This window comes from Numida meleagris, chromosome 16, assembly GCF_002078875.1.
Source record: "Numida meleagris isolate 19003 breed g44 Domestic line chromosome 16, NumMel1.0, whole genome shotgun sequence".
Classification (NCBI taxonomy): domain Eukaryota; kingdom Metazoa; phylum Chordata; class Aves; order Galliformes; family Numididae; genus Numida; species Numida meleagris.
The window spans coordinates 7329899-7349126 of NC_034424.1; the positions used below are offsets into that span (position 1 = coordinate 7329899).

Consider the following 19228-nt stretch of genomic DNA (forward strand, 5'->3'; position numbering starts at 1 on the left):
AGCTACAGACCGAAGAGCAGGTGTCCCCACTGCCCTGCCTCGTGCTTTGCATTTGACTTTGCTTTCCTCTCCTGCAGGGACGAGCTGGCAGCGACGGTGCCCGGGGAATGCCAGGGCAGACAGGACCAAAGGTAGCATCGTGTGTTTGTGTGCTTCGGGGATGTGCATCTCTTGGTAGCAAATGGGGAACAGAAGGGCCCTTGGCGGGGGGAGCCCACCTTGCTTGGAGGAGGTGGTTGGAATGGTCCAAGGACGCCTGTGAAGATATGGGCTCCACGTTTGAGAACTGAGGGAAATGAAGCACACACCTAAGAGGCAGAAGGGCGATAGGTTGCCTTTTCTTTCTTTCTTTCTTTCCTTTTTTGGATGCGACTTTATTAAATTGCTGGATCCTCTTAAGAATGAAACACACTCCCTTGGCTGCAGTTGTAGAACAAATACTTTGGAATCCTAATTACGAAAAACAAACATGAATGAGCAGTTGGAAATATCCTGAAATATAACTACCGGAAAAAAAAAAAATACCTAATAACTGGGTGAGAAAATGTAGAAGGCGTGGTGAGGAATTTTAATGTGCTGTATTTATATTTGAGACAAAATCCTTTCATTCAGCTGAGATCTGCTGGTATTATCGAGCAAGAGAGGAGCTGTTCCACTGAAATTGAATGCAAGGAAAGTTTGCTCGGGGAATCGTGTATTAAAGGTTTAAGTACTTTATTATGTAGATACTTAAAGCTGGAATAGATGGGGGGTTTTGATACGGAGACAGGAGACTGCGAATCATTTATCCAGTAAAGTGCTTTAATGAGCATCGACTACCCCCAAAGGAGTGGATGCCAGGGAAGAAGGGAAAACAGAATAACGAGCAGGGCTGGAAACGAGCTAACTGTGCTGTGAGCAAGGACAGAGCAATGCCCCAGGACCTGGCAAAAATGAAGGAGTGATTGGTTACGGATCCACAGAATCACCCCTTTTGCAATAGCCTTCAGCATCCACGTGCAATCACCGAGTCTGCCAGCTAACCGTGCTCCTCCTCGGGGCGAAGCAGATCTGCCTCTGAGCCCGGCTGCACGAAGGCAGCTCCCAGAGTTTGTTTATTTATACATTTGTCTCCTTGGACTGAAAGAACCTGTCCAGGAGTGAGATGCTTCAGGTGATTGATAGGCTCCAAAATCCACACGGAAAACTAATAAATGCGTAGGTGCTGGAGGAAAAGGGGAGAGGCAAAATGGCTTTATTTGAGCTTGTTCCTTTTTCTTTTTTTTTTCTTTTTTTCTCAATCTGTAACTGTGAAATCATTGCCAGTCTGATGGGAGGTGAAAGCCAAATGTCTGCGGGAGAAAATCGATCCCTCCTTGACACGGAAAGGAAACAAATCGGGAAGGAATTCAGGAGCAGGTGGAAACGTGGACTAACCTGGTTTTTCTTTCAGGGTGACCGAGGGTTTGATGGCTTGGCTGGTTTGCCTGGCGAGAAGGGGAACAGAGTGAGTTATCTCCCACTTGTCTTCTGCTTGCAGTCTGTAAGGAAACCTTGGCAGGAGGATATTGCTGGGAGGAGGGCAGCAGTGCTGGGGATACGGCACAGCGGTGTGACAAGGACAGAAGTGCCCCATAGGAGAGGTGTCACGGCGCTCACATCCCAGGAAGCTGTGACACCCTTCTGGGATTGCCTGAAAGTGGGGACAGAAATCACTCTAACAAAACACAGGGTAAAAAATGAGAAGCAAAGCCTGCTTTTAGTGCTGTTGTGGATGGAAACTGCCAGCAATACAATGGGATTCTTCTCTTTGGCTTCTAATTAAACAATGGGGAAACAAGCAAGGAGCTCATTATGTTGGCAGGCTGTTCATGCCTCCTCTCCCCAGAGGGAGCAGACAGTACTTTATAAAGCAGGGGAGTGTTTGAACAGCAAAGATTGCATCGTGATTGCAGGCTGCCCAGGAAAGGGAAGGCAGTGCCTGAGAGAGATGCTTCATCAGCCAGAAATGGAGCAGCCAGCACGCCTTGGGTGAAGGGCAGGCTGTGTGCAGGGCCCCAGTTGCCTTCTCCTGAAGCTGCTGGAGCCTGTGTGTGGCACTGAGTAGGTGCAGAGGGGCTTCAGAGAGCCCAGGGAGAAGGAAATGCAAGGGCATGAGTATCCTCAGCGCATGGTGAAGACCACAAAAGTCAAGCCTCGTGTTAGGTTTCTCAATGCTACCTGATATTTTCCATTGCTAGAGTTGTGTCCACCTCCTCTGAGGTTTTTCTGCCTTTCCTTTGTAGGGTGAGCCAGGTCCCCACGGCCCCCCAGGGGCGCCCGGAGAGGATGGGGAGAGGGTAAGTTCATCTCTTGGTGCAGCAGTCCCTTGAATTCATGATTAAGCCTTGCAAAGAAGAAGCAGATGTGATGCCAGGCAGACACGTGGTGGGAGCCAGCACCGAGTACGTGTCACTCACTGCCATCGAGTGCAGCACATCACCACGTGCTGGGTGCTGCGAGGGAGGGCTGGCACGGGGGGAGCAGAGCACCAGTGGGAGGAAACATCGTGAGGAATGTGTTTTCTAAAGATCTGGTCGGAAAACTCCGGTTTTGTTAGGAAAAACACCGCTTTCATCGTCTAGGTTTGCTTCTTGTTTTTTAAGGTAGAGCGAATTGTAGCGAGAAATTCCAGGTGGGAGGCGAAGATGAAATAGTTTGGTGCCTTAACACTGTGTAGTCGATAATCAGGAGGCCTTTAGCAAAGCTCGAACTGAGTGATTACAGGCCCAGGAGGGCTGGTGTGAGAGGAGAGATTGCAAACGTATAGCTCAGAGATATGTGTGCTTCAATTGGAGGAGTGAGCATGGATTTCCCAGGCTCTAATCCCTCTCCACAATGTTCTTTTTCCACCTTTGGCTATTTGTTTCCTCTGTAAAACACAGATAACAACACCTCCCTCGCCACGAAGTTGGGAGGATTAATTAGTTGTGGATGTACAGCGCTTTGAAGTTGAAAAGACCTAACAGGTTGTTCGGGAGAGGAACAGATTTCTGGAGAACTTTAAGCCTAAAGTGAAAAAGAACCGTGTAAGGGGCAGAGAGGCTCTGAGGACAGAGCTGGGTAAAATAGAGTGCATTTTATTGGCAGCAGAGGAGGGTTTACAAGTGCCGGCTGCTAGGATTGATTTCCTAAGGGTGAGTGAGCTGGGTGTGATGTGGTGCCCCTAGGGGAGTTTTTGGTGGTTTAAAAGTGACTTGGAGGAAGCTGTGTCCAGTTCTCCCCAGTGGGCACCAGCGCAGGGTGGGTGTGAGGGGATGAGGATCGACCCCTCTGGTTTCTCTCAGGATTCAATGGGTTAATCTGGCTCCATCAGATTCCCAGGGCAGCGTTCCCATGCTGGCTTCCCGCTCCGTAGGTACCGAATCTTGTGGTTATTGACTCACATGCCCTGCATTGTTCCTACGGTATCTTGTCTGTTAGCAAAATCCATCTTTATAAACACCGACATGAATTATGAAGTATCCTCGCAGCATTTCTAATCCTCGGTATATTCCGCGCACGCAGCGTTCGTCTCGCGGCTTACGAGGCCTCCCTTGTGCACGGCTACCCTTTCCTTGCTCCGGGGAAGCTGCTTTTCTGTGTGATTATTATTTAACAAGAATGAAACACCTGCGATGTGACTGAAATATAACTGCTGTGCTCTGTCTCTCTGCGCCTTCGCTGGCGGGCAGGGGGACGATGGAGAAGTTGGACCCAGAGGTCTGCCCGGAGAACCTGTGAGTATCTGAGTGTCTCCTCGTGCAGTGTGCTGGGCTGGGGCTGGGTGTGATCATGGCACTTCGGGGTCCCATGGGGCAGCTCTTCAGGTGCTGAGGACTCCTGAGGTCCTGCCAGGACTGAGCTTCCCTGGCTTGAAGACCCAAGTGTGCGCTCAGAGGGTCTGCCCTAACGACTGCTCTGCTTGTTCACTGGCTAGATTTAAACCTGGTAATGTTAAAGGTAAAGCTTGGCTTAGGCCGGTCACGTTTTTCCTACCTGCATCCTTCTGGATTGTTTAGGAGTCAGGAATGTGGGCTGAGGGGCAAAGGATGCATGCTAAGCATACGTGAACTGTGGGCTTTTGTGAATGCAGACTACAGGACTGCATCTCAGGGTGCGATCCTGGCAGGGTAAACTCCTGGGGGCATTGGCCATGACCAGCGGGTTGGTCTGTTCACCGTGCATGGAGCTTCATAAATCCAGTTTGTCAATGGCTGGGCCTGCAGCTCCATGTGTTTTCAGAGTATCCCACCAAAAAGAAACAGTTGAATTTTCGATTTCAGACTCGGAAAGCATTTTCTGCCCCAAGATCCAAATATTTCTGATGTTGTTGGCAATGATAGACTCTGTTTCTGGCTGACTGTAGACTTTGGTGTGTAATACCATTGTTGGCTGCTCGTTATCTCCAAAATGCATTTCCTTCATTATAAAAAGAGCATTCACCATCTGCCATTGGCCATCAGCTTTGCTGTCAAGGTGTCTTGTTTTGTTGTTGTAAGGCCCAGTGTGGTGGCCCAAGAGTAATTGATGGAAGTGCTGGCCACGCTTCACGTGGGAAAGGAAGGCTTGGCATTTACAGGCTCGATGGAACTAAATTACAGACGAGATGTCTGATTAACTTCTGGGAAAGATCAATCAACCCAGCTATCTGCTCAGCACAAGTCCAAGCAATAACTTTGGGGTTATTAACTTCTTAAAAGCATTTATGTGCTAAGGAAACATGGTGACAAAAGGGGAAGTTGAATGATGATAACGCATGCAGAGAAGTTTATTTTTATAGCAGTAACACAAGAAAAAATATCTGTGATGGCCAGAGGAGAGGTTTCTATTGCGTTACAGGAAACTTTTTGGTCATAAGTATGCTTCCCCAATCTGCACTTTTCTATCTGTTCTGAGCCAAAAGGGAGCATAACAGCAACTGAAACCAGTGGCGGGCCTTTCAAACGTGTTCCTCTTCAATCTGCCCTATTTCCTCGCTGTTCCCATCGCTGATTTGTACCAGCATCAGTGCGGCCTGGAGGGAGCTCTGGGAAGGGGCCACTTGCTGATGCATCCTGTTGGCCCCACAGGCTGTATTCCTGCAGGACCAAGACCCCACAGCCCCTGAGATCAGCCACCCGCTCAGTGCCTGCGGTTTCATCCTCTAATGTTTCATTTTAACTCCTCCGGCCTCGCCGCATCATAAAAAACGATGTGCAATACTTGGGCAGGCAGGTAAAACTGCCCATCAACCAAGAGCAGTTTTGCTTCATGATGGTGAACGAGCATCGTCCTTGGAAACATGCAGAGTCCTTTTACAGGGCCAGGCTGAAGAAAGGGCCTGCTTTTAAAAGCAGAGCTGAGTGCTCGGATGGACACACGGCTGCTCCTTCTCTTTCTGCTGCAAAGCCACCAGGTAGAGGAGCTGCCAGGTGTGCTTTGCAAAGTCAAAGTAAATGGAAGCATTAACAGTTGAATTTACCCTCTCAAATGGAGACAGTTCTCTTGCCTTGCCAGTGCAGTTCTCAGATCTCCCTGAGTTTTGCTGAAGGTGATGCTGGGCTCAGTCTGGTGAGGAAGCTAAAAATGGAAAGCAAGCACCGAGGTACACGGTTACCAAACGCCTTTGAAAATGTACTTCTGTGCTGCAGGCTGGAAAAGGTTTCCAGCCTTGCTGAATTGTACAGATCGTCAGTGATTAACGTGAAATCTGGAGTGATTTGGAAATGCTAACCCTAATGATCCATTAGTGGAATCGGTTCATTTTTCATAATGCTCTCCGGCTAGAACAACTTGGCTGCAACGTATTTTGCATCATTGTGCTCATTACAGGGTAATCCAGGAATATGATTAAATTATTTATTAAAAAAAAAAAAAAAAAAGTGGCTAAAATAGGCCTTTTTCCAATCCAAAGAATAAATGTCTGCATGTGTATTATTTATCTTTCCAAAAGCACTTTGAGGGTGCACGCATGCAGGATTTCTCTTCCTGATTTTGAAGCCTGAGGAGATGCTGTTAGTGCAGGACCAATGGCCAGCCCTGAGGCTGTGCCGGGCAGTGTGATGCTGGCAGGATGGGCATGGGGAGCACTGACCCTGCTTGTTTTCTCCCTAGGGCCCCCGAGGACTGCTGGGACCCAAGGGGCCACCAGGACCACCAGGGCCGCCGGTAAGTTCCCAGGACTGCTGCCCTCCTTGGCCACCTGAGCAGCACCGCCCTGTGCCCATCCATCATTCGAGCAGATAATGCACCTGTGTGGCTGTATACATCTCTGCCACGAGAGGAAGCGTTCCAAAAAAGTTACAGCTCTGAGGCCGTGTGCTGCCCTGTTTTCCACGCTGTCTCATCTATGCACGAGGCAGCTCGAGGTTTGGCCCGCTGGAGTAGAAATTAATACCTAGCTCAGGCTGAAAGGGAAGAATGAGGGCTATTAACGCAGTGCCTTGCGCTGTTAACTTTTGCCTGAGGGCTGCTGAGCCTTTAGAGCGGTTTGTTCACATTTTGGGCAAAAGCCGAGGCAGGAACGTGCAGTTTGTTATGCAGGAGGCAGTCACCTTGTCTGCCATGCCCTGCTGGCCAGGGAAGTGCTGATGTAAGGGCAGTGTGATCACTGCAGCTCACTGGAGTCCCTGGATTTAAAACCTCAACCCTGGGCTGCAGCGAGAGCTGAAGGGGTCAGTGCTTTAATGGCGAGCGCTGGGGTGTCCTTAACCCCTCCTGGAACGTGAAGACATCTTCACTTTGAGCTGTGGTCCTGCTGAAATTCAGTGAGGGTTGAGGATCCGCTCCAAAACTGTCCAATCTCACATGAGCACGCTGTTAAGAATGGAGGAGCCAACCTGCCCCAGAGCAAACCGGTGCAAGCAGAAGCTCCAGCGGGAGGTGTGCGCATGGCCACGTCCCCTGGTGCCCCTGGCTGCAGATGCTAGGGAAGCTCACGACCTTTTTTGTGGGCAGGCTGTGCACTGCTGGAAGCAATCCGGCCAGGAGTCAGCGATCGGGCGCTGATTCTGCTTTTCAGGAAGGTTAAACCAGTGGGAAAACGCACACACACACAAAAAAAAGACTCAAAGTATAAATTTACACGGCGTAAATTTAAGTGTAAAATCGTAGAATTGGCTGCTTGACCAAACACCTTTAGAAAATGGTTCCGTTTCCACGCGGTCCGAGGGGCCTCCTGATGTTTTCTCTGTTTTATGGCATTTTCCCTGCTTTCGTGGTGCAGAGCAGCCAGATATTTTCTTCATGCTGTTCTTTCAATCCTTTCCCAGGGTGTGGCTGGTATGGATGGACAAACCGGTCCCAAGGGGAACGTGGTAAGTTTTCGCTGCACATTTTGCAGACGGTTCAGACGTTACAGAGAGAGAGCGAGAGTGTGCAAAATGTGAAATGTACTCTATTCAATTAGATTTGCTAATTGGTTTTCAGTCTGGTCTAGACTCCTCTCAGAGCCTGTGAAAACCGCAGAGAGTATCTTCCTGCAGCAAATGGTTGTTAATTTATTATAATTTCTGATGGAATTACACATTATTTCCCCGTGAAAGATCAAACGTTTTCATCGAGATGTGTGCTGTTCTAATGAATATCGAAGTGCTGTAGTTTAAATGACGGGAAGGGGGGGGGATCTTTACGTGCCTCCTACTTCACAGTCCTGGGATGAAATGGACTCCTGCAGAATACAGGCTCAGGATGCTGTGAGAGGGCTGGTGCCAGGCAGGGGCTGGTGGCTCTGCTCCTTGTTTTCCTGCTTTCAGCTCTGCCCTTGCCTCCTCACAGGGTCCCCAGGGTGAGCCGGGCCCCCCAGGCCAGCAGGGCAATCCAGGTGCTCAGGTAAGAAGGAAACTCTTTTTCCATTGGTAGAACAGAGGGATGCTGATTTTGGACATGTTTTGCTCACCAGCCAATGGATGGACCAGATTTGCTGGGAATTGGTGTGATATACATTGCTGGCCCAAAGCCTTCCTGAAAATGCTCATGGATTCAGATACCCCTGGTTCTCACTCGTGATGCAAAGCCAAGGCCAGGTTCAAGCAGCCTCTTCGTCTGAGCCACGTCATGTGGCTTGTTCCTGACCTTTAGCATCCCATGGTCAGGTCGCTGGGAGCCATAGCAGTGATGCAGATATCCAAGTCCCACCCTCTGGGCACTCCTCGCTCCTCAGAGCATCCCCATTCCCATTGTGGGGACAAACCACAAAGCAGGGCGGCTCTCCAGGGGCCGTTCTAAAGCAAAACTTTCTCATCTCTTGCAAGACACTTTGAGAATGAATGGAGCCGGGGAAGTCCCCAGCTGTCACAGGCACTGGAATGATGCTCAGCTGAGGCACTGCCAAAATGCATTTGGAACAAATAGCTTGTTCCTTGCTGACCTGAGGTTTTTTCTTTTCACAGGGTCTTCCAGGTCCACAAGGCCCCATCGGTCCCCCAGGAGAGAAAGTACGTTGAAATGCCTCTGCTCTGACTTAAGACAACTGCTATCATTAATATGCATTTGCTGCATCAGCTGCTCCTTTGCCCCATATGCAACATCTGTTTGCAGCCGTGTCCATGAAAGTCTAATGTGGCTCATTCCAGACAGAAGAGAGACAAGAAAACACAGTTTACCTCTGATTCGTAATATTTGCATTCATTTCCTATTTTAACAGAAACATTTTGAAGGCAGCCTATGGCAAAACATTAGGAGAGGGCTGAAAATTGTCTCTTTCAGTGGGCTAAGTGCCTGTAAGTCTGAGCAGGATGGTAATGGGAAGAGCTGTGGGTTTGGGTCACGCTCCTCGTCCCCTCTCCTGACCCTTGCCAGCAATCCCTGGTTTTCCAACGCTGTTGACGTGGAGCAGCTGCTGTTCTCACATCCCCCGGCAGCGCTGAGACCATCAGGGTTTAAACGAGGGCGTGGGTTTTGCCTATGGAGATGGCAGAGCTGTCGTTCCCCAGGTGCTCGTTGGCAGGGGATCTGTGGTGTGGGGACGAGGAGAATCCCCACTCGCCTTGGCAGGCTGCAGTTATCCATCAATGGGAGAGGAGCGAAGCGTTAGCAATTCCAGTGGCTGTAGGGCTCTCGGCTTTAAATGCTGAGTCACGCACTTGCAGCAGTAGCAGCGCTCCTCGGTAGGGTGAGAAATCAGACGGCTGCTTAATTAGAAAGGTAATCACTGAGCGGTGTTAAAGCAGCAAGACACGGTCAATGGGGTCAGCTCCACTCTAGTAATATTCTTCCTTTGCCAGTTAATCTTCTTGCCATTTGTCACCAAAGAGCAGGCGTTTCTTGGTACACGGAGCCCTGTGTGTCGATACCCTCCTACCTGTGCTGGTGTGCTTTCCAGCAGAGCAGGAGCTGCTCCCAGCCTTGTGCCCGAGCTCCCACTGAGCTCTCTCTGCTGAACTGGGTCTGCTGAGGTGTGGGATCCATCCCAGAATGCTGCAGCGACTCTACCTAGAGACCTGAGCAGATCCCTTGCAAATCACGGCAGCTTTTCCAGCAGACCCCAATGTCTGCAGCCTTTCCCAACTAGGACGAGCAAGAGCGATGCTCTGGGGGCTCTGACTGTTGCAGCTGTTGATGTTTTTCTCTTTGGTTTTAGGGGCCGCTGGGTAAACCTGGTCTTCCTGGCATGCCTGGTGCAGACGGTCCTCCGGTAAGTCTGCTATCCCCAGGGCGCTCTGCTGGGCACAGGGGCTGCGGGGCTGATCCTGCACCCATCCACCCTGCTTGCACCGTGGGCCTGTGGTTTCCCCTTGCCTGATGGGGTCTGAGCTAGAGAAGCCCTGGCCCTGCTCCGAGCTCCGCTCAGCCTCACAGCACAGCACAGGACACTCTCTTTGGGTCTCTCCTTCCCCTCCTCCTGTTTCCCCTCTCTGTCTCCATGTGGATTTGCAGCTCACAGAGGTTAAGGATGGGCTCACATGTGTGGGTACTGCTACCACAGAGGGTCCTCATCTCCCTGGGCGCTGCTGCAGAGCACTGATAACAGCAGGCTGCAGTGGCTCGTCAGCTGGATTCTTGCAGCTTCCTCCTTAATCCGACTTCAAACATTTGCTCCTTTCTCTAGAAGTTGGTGTCTGGCCTTAAAAAGGGACCTCATTTCTGCACACCTCTGAGGCACCTGGTTTTGTGAATGACAAATGTGGAGCAGTTACGTCCCACTAACGCAAATGCAAAGCGTGGCAAAAGAATAAATAAAAATAAATTTACATTTTCCATCCTGGGATTATCATTCCTGAGGGTATTTCAAACATCCTTACAATTGTTAGCTAAGTCAGTAGAGCAGCTAAAGCAAAGCCCAGAACATTTCTAAGGCTGTAGCTTTCAATGTGAAATTCTTGCAGCAGCCTCCAGGGAGCTTCAGCTGGAGAAGGTCTGTTTTATGCAGACTGAAGGCTGTGTAAGATCAGCAAGCTGAGCGTGGACAGGCATGCATGGACACATGGCCACTGGTAGCCACGTAGCTTGCAGCAGGTTGTAGGTTTGTGAGCATATAGGTTGCTGTTTCCAAGGACAAAACCTGCCCATGTTCTCTTCGTACAAATTGGTCTTGGAAGCCATCTGAAAATCCCTGGGGGCCTGAAGCACCTTGCTTTGTGAGCCAGCCGAGTTCCTCATCCACTTTTGATTTTACTAACAGCAATGGAGATGGGTGTTTGGGAAATGGTGATGATGTAGTGCGGAGTGGCTAGGAGCCTCTGAAGTCCTGTTGCTCTTCCATCCTGCTTCCCCGGGGCTGCAGGCAGATGTCAGCAGCCCAAGGCGAGTGGTTACGAGTCCCCCTGGTGCATTGATGCTGTTGGTGCTGTTTAAACTCACAGGACGAACTCAGGTTGTAGTCTCTCTCCATTTCGTTGATGCACAACTGGCAGCTGTCACTTTGTTTCTTTATTAAACCCACTTGTTTTCTGAATTCCTGCTTGTCTGACGTTCCTGATGTGAAGGCTGATCGTGGGAAATAGTTATGTGATTTCTTGCTGTATTGCTACAAAGTCACCTGGGCATTTTGAGAGGAGTTCATATGTAAAGCAACTTCTGAGTGCAAAAGGCTTTAAGGAGCTGAATGTGCTCTCATCTTTTTTCTTTTAAAGAAAGAAAGGTGCCTGAGTGTGCAGCAGTGCCCTCGTGGGAGGGTTTATTGCTTTCATACAGACATTGCCAGATAGATTCATCTTCTGACCTGGCTCCACGTTGGTTCCTGTAGTAGGAAAATGAACACTGCAAACTGCTTCCATGGATTCCCCCAGTTTCTCACTGATCCCTCCTGCTGTACAATTCACACTTTTGCTTTCTGCTGATTGAAATCTCAGCAAAAGGCTGCTCCTCAAGGCTGTGATTGAGAAGGTGGTGGAAGCTCTTGGACGCTGGTTATTCAGCATCAAATCCCAAGAGGAATGCTGGCCAGCATCCAGCTGCCACTGGACAGGGATGCAGGTTGGCTACTTTGTCATGGGATCCCGCAACTGACTCCAGGAATTAGGAAATTAATGAGGGGCTCTGACCAGTCTGGGCATCTTGTGACCTTCACAAGTTTGCTAACACACTGAGTTAATTTTATCTTTTTTTTTTTTTTTTTTCCTCCATCTGCAGCATTTCTGTGCTGTTTGCTGCTGAGCTCACTGGGGTGTCCTAATAGGTGAAAAACATTGCAGAACAGTTTGTGCTTCTCTGCTGAAAGGTGGCGAAGAGTGAGAAGGTTTAATAACCAAGAATAACAACGCAAAGAACTAAACACACTCTTTCTTCTTTTGGGAGACACCCACCGGCTTCAGAGGGGCTTCTCCTATCAGTAAGAGCTTCCTGGAGAGCAGCTGTTGTCTGGCAAATGAATCAGAGCTGCCTGAGTGAGCCTGTTGGCTTCCGAAGCATTAGCCAGGCACTAAACCCATTTTTTCCTCTGTTTGTCTCTTTTATTAATAGGGTCATCCTGGCAAGGAAGGTCCTCCTGGAGAGAAGGGGAGTCAGGTAGGTGTCAGCAAGTTCCTCGTTACTGTGAAGTATTGTGAAATATGAATTAAGAAGCTAACATTAACTTTAAAACAGAAGATTCATTGCCAGAGCAGCATGGAAGTGCTGCAGCCAGCGAGCTGCTGCTTGTAGGAGTGAGAGGCTTTGCTGTTAAGGCTCGTGGTTCTTCGCAAAATAAAACAAACAGTGTTGTTAAGAAGATGCTTGCCAGCACAGGGATTCTGCTAGCAGAGTCATATCAGCAGTTTCCCATTCCTGGCTGATACAGCATCATTGAGAGCTGGGACCAGGATGCGGATGCTGGTGGGGACAGGGCTGAGACACCAGGGCATGGGTCAGCAATGGGAGACCTGAAACTGCAGAGGCCTTTTCCTAATCAGACATAAAGAAATATCCTTCATGGCGCAGGGGAATGCAGAAAACAGCTTTTTATTTCTGCTTTTCCGTTTTCTTCCTCTCCCCCTCTGCTCGAAGTCCCTATTTAACAATGTATTTGAGAATATTGCCGGAGGCGAGAGCCCTTGAATTATGCAGTTGTCCGTCTGTCTGGGAGATTTACCATCTGCCCTCCCTCTGCATCCCATTCAATTGAGAAATGCTGCATTTGTCAGCAGGGTTGTACTGGGGCACAGCCCAGTGCCCTTTGGTCCCCGTGCAGCACAACGCCCATTTGTCCGTGCACCCTGCACGGCTGAGAGTTCAAACGCTTGTGGCTGCAGAATGTAAAAACCCTAGGGTGGCTGTGATGGGGGACGTGAAGCAAACACCAGGGAGCCAGCAGGAGGATTACAGGGCTGCAGTGCAGCTTTCTGTGCGAGCTGTTTCTCCAGCAGCATTGGATGCCCGTCTGTGTCGGGCTGGAGGAAGTGGAAGGGTATTTATTTAGCTGGCTAATAGAACAAAGTAAAAGCCAAGTGGTTCAGTAAAGAGCCTGACTGCTCTTTACAGTGCTTTACTGCTCTTGACAGTGAGGCAGCAAGGGTGGTGATGGAGCATCTGCAAGGCGCATGCATGCAGCGTCGCGGTGTCACTGGTGCTTTGCAGCTCCCAGCACTGTGAGCATCTCCTCTGCTGTGCACTGAGGCCGAAGGACAGCACCCGAGGCGTGTGCCTGGAGCAATAACTGCTCCCTGTGATACCGCCCTGGGCTGTGTCTCATCCGAATGGGGATGTCGGTTTGGGAATGGGGAGGCAACAGAAAAGAGTGTTCCTCCTCTCTTGGAGTTGTTTTTCTTTCCAATCTAAAGCACAAGTCACCTATCATACGTACAGATCCTGTTCTACCAGGTAGTCGCTGCCTTGTCCCCTCTCTTTATTCTTTCCCACTGTACACATCTTTGTTGCTGGCTGGGCTGAGCGCGCCCGCTCCAAGTGATGTTCCTGTAGTGCTCTGTGCTGTTTTGAGCTATTTTCAGGTGGCTGCTGCCACTTCTGCCCAGTCTGAAGCAGCCAGATGCGTGGAAATCAAATATCCCAGCCATTCTTCTTATTGCTGCACCTTCATGTTGATCTGATGTGTTTTTCTTTGTGTTTTTTCTTGCCCCAGGGTCCACCAGGTCCTCAGGGCCCCATTGGTTATCCAGGACCACGTGGAGTCAAGGTAAGCAGGTGCCAAAGCAACAGCTTGCCCAAACTTGACTTCCTTGTCTTGTGCTGGAGATGGACCAGGTGCTCCTGGTTGTACTGAGCATCCTGGGGAAGGGTGCTCTGCATGCTCTGTTTCTAGGAGAGTGTGCTTTTAGTGCCCTAGTGCATAGGGCCACCTCGGTGGCACTGTATTTGTTGCTTGATCAAGCCTTGGTCTTGTGTTTTCTCGCAGGCTTCCAAGCCCCCCCGCTCTCCAGCAGCACCTTCTAGCATCATTCAGTGCTTTGAGGAGATTGCTCTTTTAATTCCTCAGGAACATGGCTCAGTCCCCTTCCAATCATTTCCAGTTTACAGCCAAAGTAAATCTCAGCCAGAATGTGAAGACTTCAACAAGGCTTGTTAATAAAACAAAGTGCCTGTTCCTAGAAACAAAGCAAGCTCCTGATCCAAAACCTTGTTAGATGGTGTTTGTGTTTCTCAGCAATGTGCTCCTTCAGTGGACTGAATCCCAGCTCTCCCCTTGCTCCTGCTGCTGGCTGCACTTGCTGATAAGGATGCAGTGGGGATTTTTCCCCGTTCAGCTCTAGCTGTTCTGCCCCATCACGATGTATTGGTTCAGGTGCAGTTACATCTCGCTTCCCAGAGGTCCAATGAATCCGCAAGGGTCTGTGCTCGTGGATACAAACACAGATCAGAGACTGTGGGTAGAGTTAAACGCTCTTAAAGCCCCTTCTGTCTTTTTTCAATAGCAGAAACCCATTTGCTGTTCTGCCTTCAAAACTTGAGCTGAACGTATGTAGCCAAAGCAAGCTTTCATCTCAGTTCTTGCAGAGTTACAGATGGAGATGCAGTGGTCCATTAGGGAGTGGTTTGCTATTGTGTTTACCACTAAAGTGGAACTGTTCCACATTACAGTGATCTACAGAAAACGTGTCATGCACCAAATCCGTGGTGCGTGCAGAAGAGGCTTTGCTTCCTACAAGCAGCATCCTATTAACTGAAAGAATCTCCAGTTCTGAGAATAATGCGTCTCATTGGGTTTGCAACTATAAATAATTTTTAGATCTTGCCTCGCTTACCAGAGCCTTGTGTCCTGCAGCGCCAATTTCGATGTGCTTTTAATTGTACTTTGTCTTGACATGTACCGTGTAACACCTTGTTTTATCTTCCCCAAGGGAGCGGATGGTGTTCGTGGGTTGAAGGGCACCAAAGGTGAAAAGGTGAGTTAATGCTTTACGTTTGGATTGATTTTCTACAGCCTCGGAGCAGTTTTGCAGACTCATCCCGCAGGATGCTGCCTGTGAAATTCTCTTGCACGGGGGAATTGTGTTGGATGAACACTTGGGAGCAATGCAACCCCACGACCTGCCCAGGTCCGGGGCTGTTTGCTGCAGTGAGCTGGTACGGCTAGCTCAGCTCCAGCTTTGGGATGATTTCCTTCTGACAGAATTTGCAACTTGAGTTTTCTGGGCACGATTCCATGGAGACGAAGGGTTTGTGGTGTGTTACAGCTGGGTAATTGCTGGACCTGGGGAGTACAACGTATGGGATATGCTATCCAGCCTGGTTGTTAGAGCAGCTCGTGAAACCCAAGTCAGAAAGGAAGTGGACCCAGTCTGTCTGTGTGCGTGTCCGAGATGCAGCTGGGTTCTCACAAACAAGATGGAGAAAAGTCTTGCCCAGCTCCAACCCTAGACAGCTCTGTATTTCTTCGTTCCTGTAACAAAAAAAAAAATCAGCAGCAAATCTAAGCAATTTAGCTAGGGAATTTTGGCAGGGGCCTTCCAAACTTTAAAGGTCTTTCAGGGAGCGGTATCCTCATTACCTATGAGAGATTTGCTGTAGGATGAAATACATTATTGATTTGAGTTCTGCAATTAAACCTTCTTGGCTGAAAGAAATATTGCCACTGTCCTAGAGGTTCCCTCGAAGCATGGTGTAAAACATCCACCATGAAATAAAGCCAGTCGTACTGCAGAAATAATTGGTTGCCGGTACTGGCAAGGTGTTGTTAGTCACATTGAGCCAGATTTGTGATATCCTGACTGGCAGGCAGTGGGGGATGTGAAGGAATCCTTCCTTGTGAGCCCTGCAGGACCTCGGTGGCTGCAGCCTGCCTGGGTTTTCATCTGCGTGTTCTCATGGTTGTTTGCGTGCACTGAGGGGTTACAGAAGCTGATGCTGTTCTCCCTGGGTAGGGGCCGTACAGTGAGGCTAGGGGAGCCTTTATGCTTTTTGTGTTTTATTTTTTTCCCTCTATACACCTTGTCTGTTTCTTCCCTCTCTATTTAGGGTGAAGATGGCTTCCCTGGCTTCAAAGGGGATATGGGCATCAAGGGAGACCGGGTAAGAACCTGCACCCAGTGAGATCTCGTAGTGCTCCTATGACACAGCTCAGCAAGGCGGGTTTTTGTCAGGGTCCTTGTGGAGCATTCACATTCACCTCAAGCACAGACGTTATAAATCCTTAAATTCCCTAGTCCCATCTTGAAGGTAAAATAAAACAGAGTTGTAATAGAGGGCCGCCCCGTCTTGCTGCTTTGATTGCTAAGAATCCTGCACGATCTTGTTGTATCATATTTATTTCCAGTATCTCTTTTCTCCCTTAATGTTACATCTAGGGTCTGGTAGGCATTGTTATTTGCAGAGCGTGATGTGCCTCCAGTGCCATCAGTGTGAAGTGCAGAGTTACCGGGAACACGCTTCAATAGAAACCAGAGCAGTGAAAGCTGCCAGGGTTGCAGGTTTATGTTACTCCCATCTTTAGCTCCAAAAGCTTTTAAAAGCAGTGGAACGTGCAGGTCACCAGAATCCCAAAATCATGCTCGGGTGCTGTCTGTCCTCAGCACCTGGCCACTGGGGGCAAGGAGCTCTGTTCCCATCCCATCTCCCTGGGTGATGGCGTTGCCTGGGGCTCGCCGTGTCCCTCAGCAATCAGGAGCGCTCTGCACTCATCCATCCCCGCGCTTAAAGGACAAATGAATGCCTTGCATGAAGGCTCCTAAAACTATAAATCAAATCCTCCATTTCTGCTGGCATTTCAACGCATCGTCGATCAGGCTGGCGCTCCACCTGTCACCTTGGAGTTGGTCGTTCCAAGGCACAAGGACAGGAGGTGGCACGCTGTCCTCGCCGCTGCACAGCCGTAAGCTCACGACTCCGCTTCCCACCAGCGCTCTCGCTGTGTTTTACGACGCTATGAAAGGCCAAGGGTACTTGAAAGCCTCGCAGATAAATCTGCAGCCACCCAGCTCCTTGTGAGCCCGCGTTGGGGTGGCAGCATCTCCTGCTGCGCTGCGTGACAACGTTGTTGTGTGTGCTGGAGCCCGCGGTGTCGTAACAATTCATGTTAATGGCTCCGTCCTCTCCGTGCTCAGGTTTCCTAATCGTTTTCAGCACAAAAGCTCCAGCCCGATCTTTATTCTCCGGTTGCCCAGCTCAGCCCTCAATTAAGCTCTTCCCGGGGCTTGCTTGCACATCAGACTGCAATCTGGGAAGCGGGAAGTGGGTAAAAGGGTGCGCTGCAATCAGAGCTAATGACGGCTGTTTCGGTGGAGATAGGATAATTGGGCCGCCGGAAAGACGGCTGCTGCCGGGGATAATGGCCCAACCAAGAATGAGAGCTCTGATAACGCTCTGTGAGTCTCTCGGTGACAGAATGCCTTCTCCAAGAGTCCTTCCGCAGTCCCTCACACTGTCTCTGAGCCCTCCTGTCATTCACAGGGTGAAATCGGACCTCCAGGCCCCAGAGGTGAGGATGGCCCTGAAGGCCCCAAAGGCCGCTCGGGTCCCAACGGAGACCCCGGTCCTCTCGGTCCTGCTGGAGAGAAGGTGAGGAGAGGGGATGGGGCTGCCCGGGTTGGTTCTGCAGCACAGCCTTCTTTTCTTTGGGGTTTTGCTGTAGGGGGTGGCAGTACCTGGCCGGGGGGCACAGGGGTGGCTGTGGGGCAGAGGGATGGGAGTGCGGGAGCTTCTTCTGAAGATTTCAGGGAAAACGATGGTCCATTGGCTGTGTCTGCCCAATATCTGCATGGCTCAGGGTTTTCCAGTGCTTGGCTTCTCTTCTTTTTTCAGGGACGAACCTGAAGCTGCCCCTCCACTAACCCAGTTTTCTTTGTGTTTCAGGGAAAACTCGGCGTGCCAGGGCTGCCCGGCTACCCGGGCAGGCAGGGCCCAAAGGTAACAGCGGGATTTCTGCTCACGGGGACGAAGTGGAACGGTGACAGCACCGGGCTGAGGGACCCGGGGGGACACATGGCAGGAGGAGCAGGGCCTGGTGTCTCAGCTCCGCGGTGCTTGTGGCACTGCACGTTTGCACATCCAGGGCGGTGGGAAGCCAAGCCCTTTGCCCTCCCTTTTGGAGCTGATGGGCGTGCAGCTTTCTCACATTTCATCCCACTCCATCTCTCCTCCCCACACGCAGGGTATATTTATGGATGGGTAAAAATAGCTGCCAGCCCTCAGCCGGCAGGGAATGGGCCGCATCCTGCACCATCTCCTGCACGGTGCTGCGAGGAGATGAAGGGGACAGGGGCTGCAAAGTGCAGAGCGTGCAGAGCAGCTCCCACCAGGTGTGCAGGGTGCTCGGGTGGCAGATGGGCTCCTGAGAACTGCTTTGCTGGCAATAGGCAGAACAGAGCTACCTTCAAGGCTCGGAGCTACTGCTAGCTAATTAAGGGGAATAGCTAATGACTCAGGGTCTCCCTGAAATTAAAATAGAACTGCTATTTGCAGATTCGCAAGCACCCCTTTGTATCTTATCTCCACGCCCACCTTCGTTTGGGGCATTTTTTAATCTTCTTTTTAAGTTAAAACTGTGAATTCCATTACACAGACCGAGGCTGCAGCCTGGCTTCCAGCTACTCGCCCTGGAGGCTTTGGGAACTTATGTTTTCGTTAAGATTTAGGGTGGTTTTCTTTTTTTAAGAATCGTATTTTATAATTCATGTTTGTTGCTTGGGAAAAAAAAAAAAAAAGAAGCAGGCATGTTTAACACTGGAGACATAATTAACTGCAAGAGATCGTTTCCTGGTTGCGCTGTTGTTTTATTTTTTAAGTTCCTTTTATTTGTGTGTGTGTGTGTGGTTTTTTGTTTTTTCTTTCCATCCAATTCATATTTTAAAAGCAGCAGCAGCTATTCTCCAGGCGCTTACATCAGACAGGAACAAGCCAGGAGTTAAATTTTCATGTGCGACGTAGTGACTTAGGAGCTAAACACAAAAGCCTGCTGTTCCCCAGGCGCCCGGTGCAACCGTGGGCTTGAGCTTTGCAGCCACTTCCAACGAGGCATGGGCCTTTTTATTTCGGGTTGTTGTTTTTGGAAGGAGTTTGGCTTCTGAGGTCATTCCAGGTCTGTCTTCGATTTTGTTTTTATTAGAGGAAGATTTTTAAGGGAAAAAAAAAAAAAAGCCTCAGGAGATGCAGACGTCAGCAGGGTTGGCTGGGGTTATCCCGGGCCAGCGGGCGCCTGGTGCGGGCAGGCAGAGTTCGGTGACCTGAGCCCATCTCCCTTTTCTCTCCCCCAAAGGGCTCCATCGGCTTCCCGGGATTTCCAGGAGCCAACGGCGAGAAGGGCACACGGGTAAGAGCTGCTCTCTCTGGTCACTTCGCTGAGTTTTCCCTCTAGGGAAGAGCCCTGGGGCAGGACTGCTGGCTGTCCCGTTGTGGTCCCCAGCGGGGGATGCTCCAGCCCTATTACACGCTGGGAAGATTT

At 50.0% G+C, this 19228-nt stretch overlaps 1 protein-coding gene across 3 annotated transcripts in view; it reads left to right on the forward strand.

Annotated features, from left to right (window-relative positions):
- COL5A1 (collagen type V alpha 1 chain) overlaps positions 1-19228 on the forward strand; it is a 127152-nt gene that overhangs the window by 76263 nt on the left and 31661 nt on the right. For all 3 annotated transcript variants that reach the window (XM_021413741.1, XM_021413739.1, XM_021413740.1), the window contains exons 17-32: positions 78-131; positions 1433-1486; positions 2265-2318; positions 3693-3737; positions 6094-6147; positions 7251-7295; positions 7756-7809; positions 8370-8414; positions 9560-9613; positions 11881-11925; positions 13475-13528; positions 14691-14735; positions 15808-15861; positions 17239-17346; positions 17641-17694; positions 19043-19096. In XM_021413741.1, coding sequence (XP_021269416.1) covers positions 78-131; positions 1433-1486; positions 2265-2318; positions 3693-3737; positions 6094-6147; positions 7251-7295; positions 7756-7809; positions 8370-8414; positions 9560-9613; positions 11881-11925; positions 13475-13528; positions 14691-14735; positions 15808-15861; positions 17239-17346; positions 17641-17694; positions 19043-19096 — 873 coding nt within the window. The remainder of the gene's footprint in view (positions 1-77; positions 132-1432; positions 1487-2264; positions 2319-3692; positions 3738-6093; positions 6148-7250; positions 7296-7755; positions 7810-8369; positions 8415-9559; positions 9614-11880; positions 11926-13474; positions 13529-14690; positions 14736-15807; positions 15862-17238; positions 17347-17640; positions 17695-19042; positions 19097-19228) is intronic.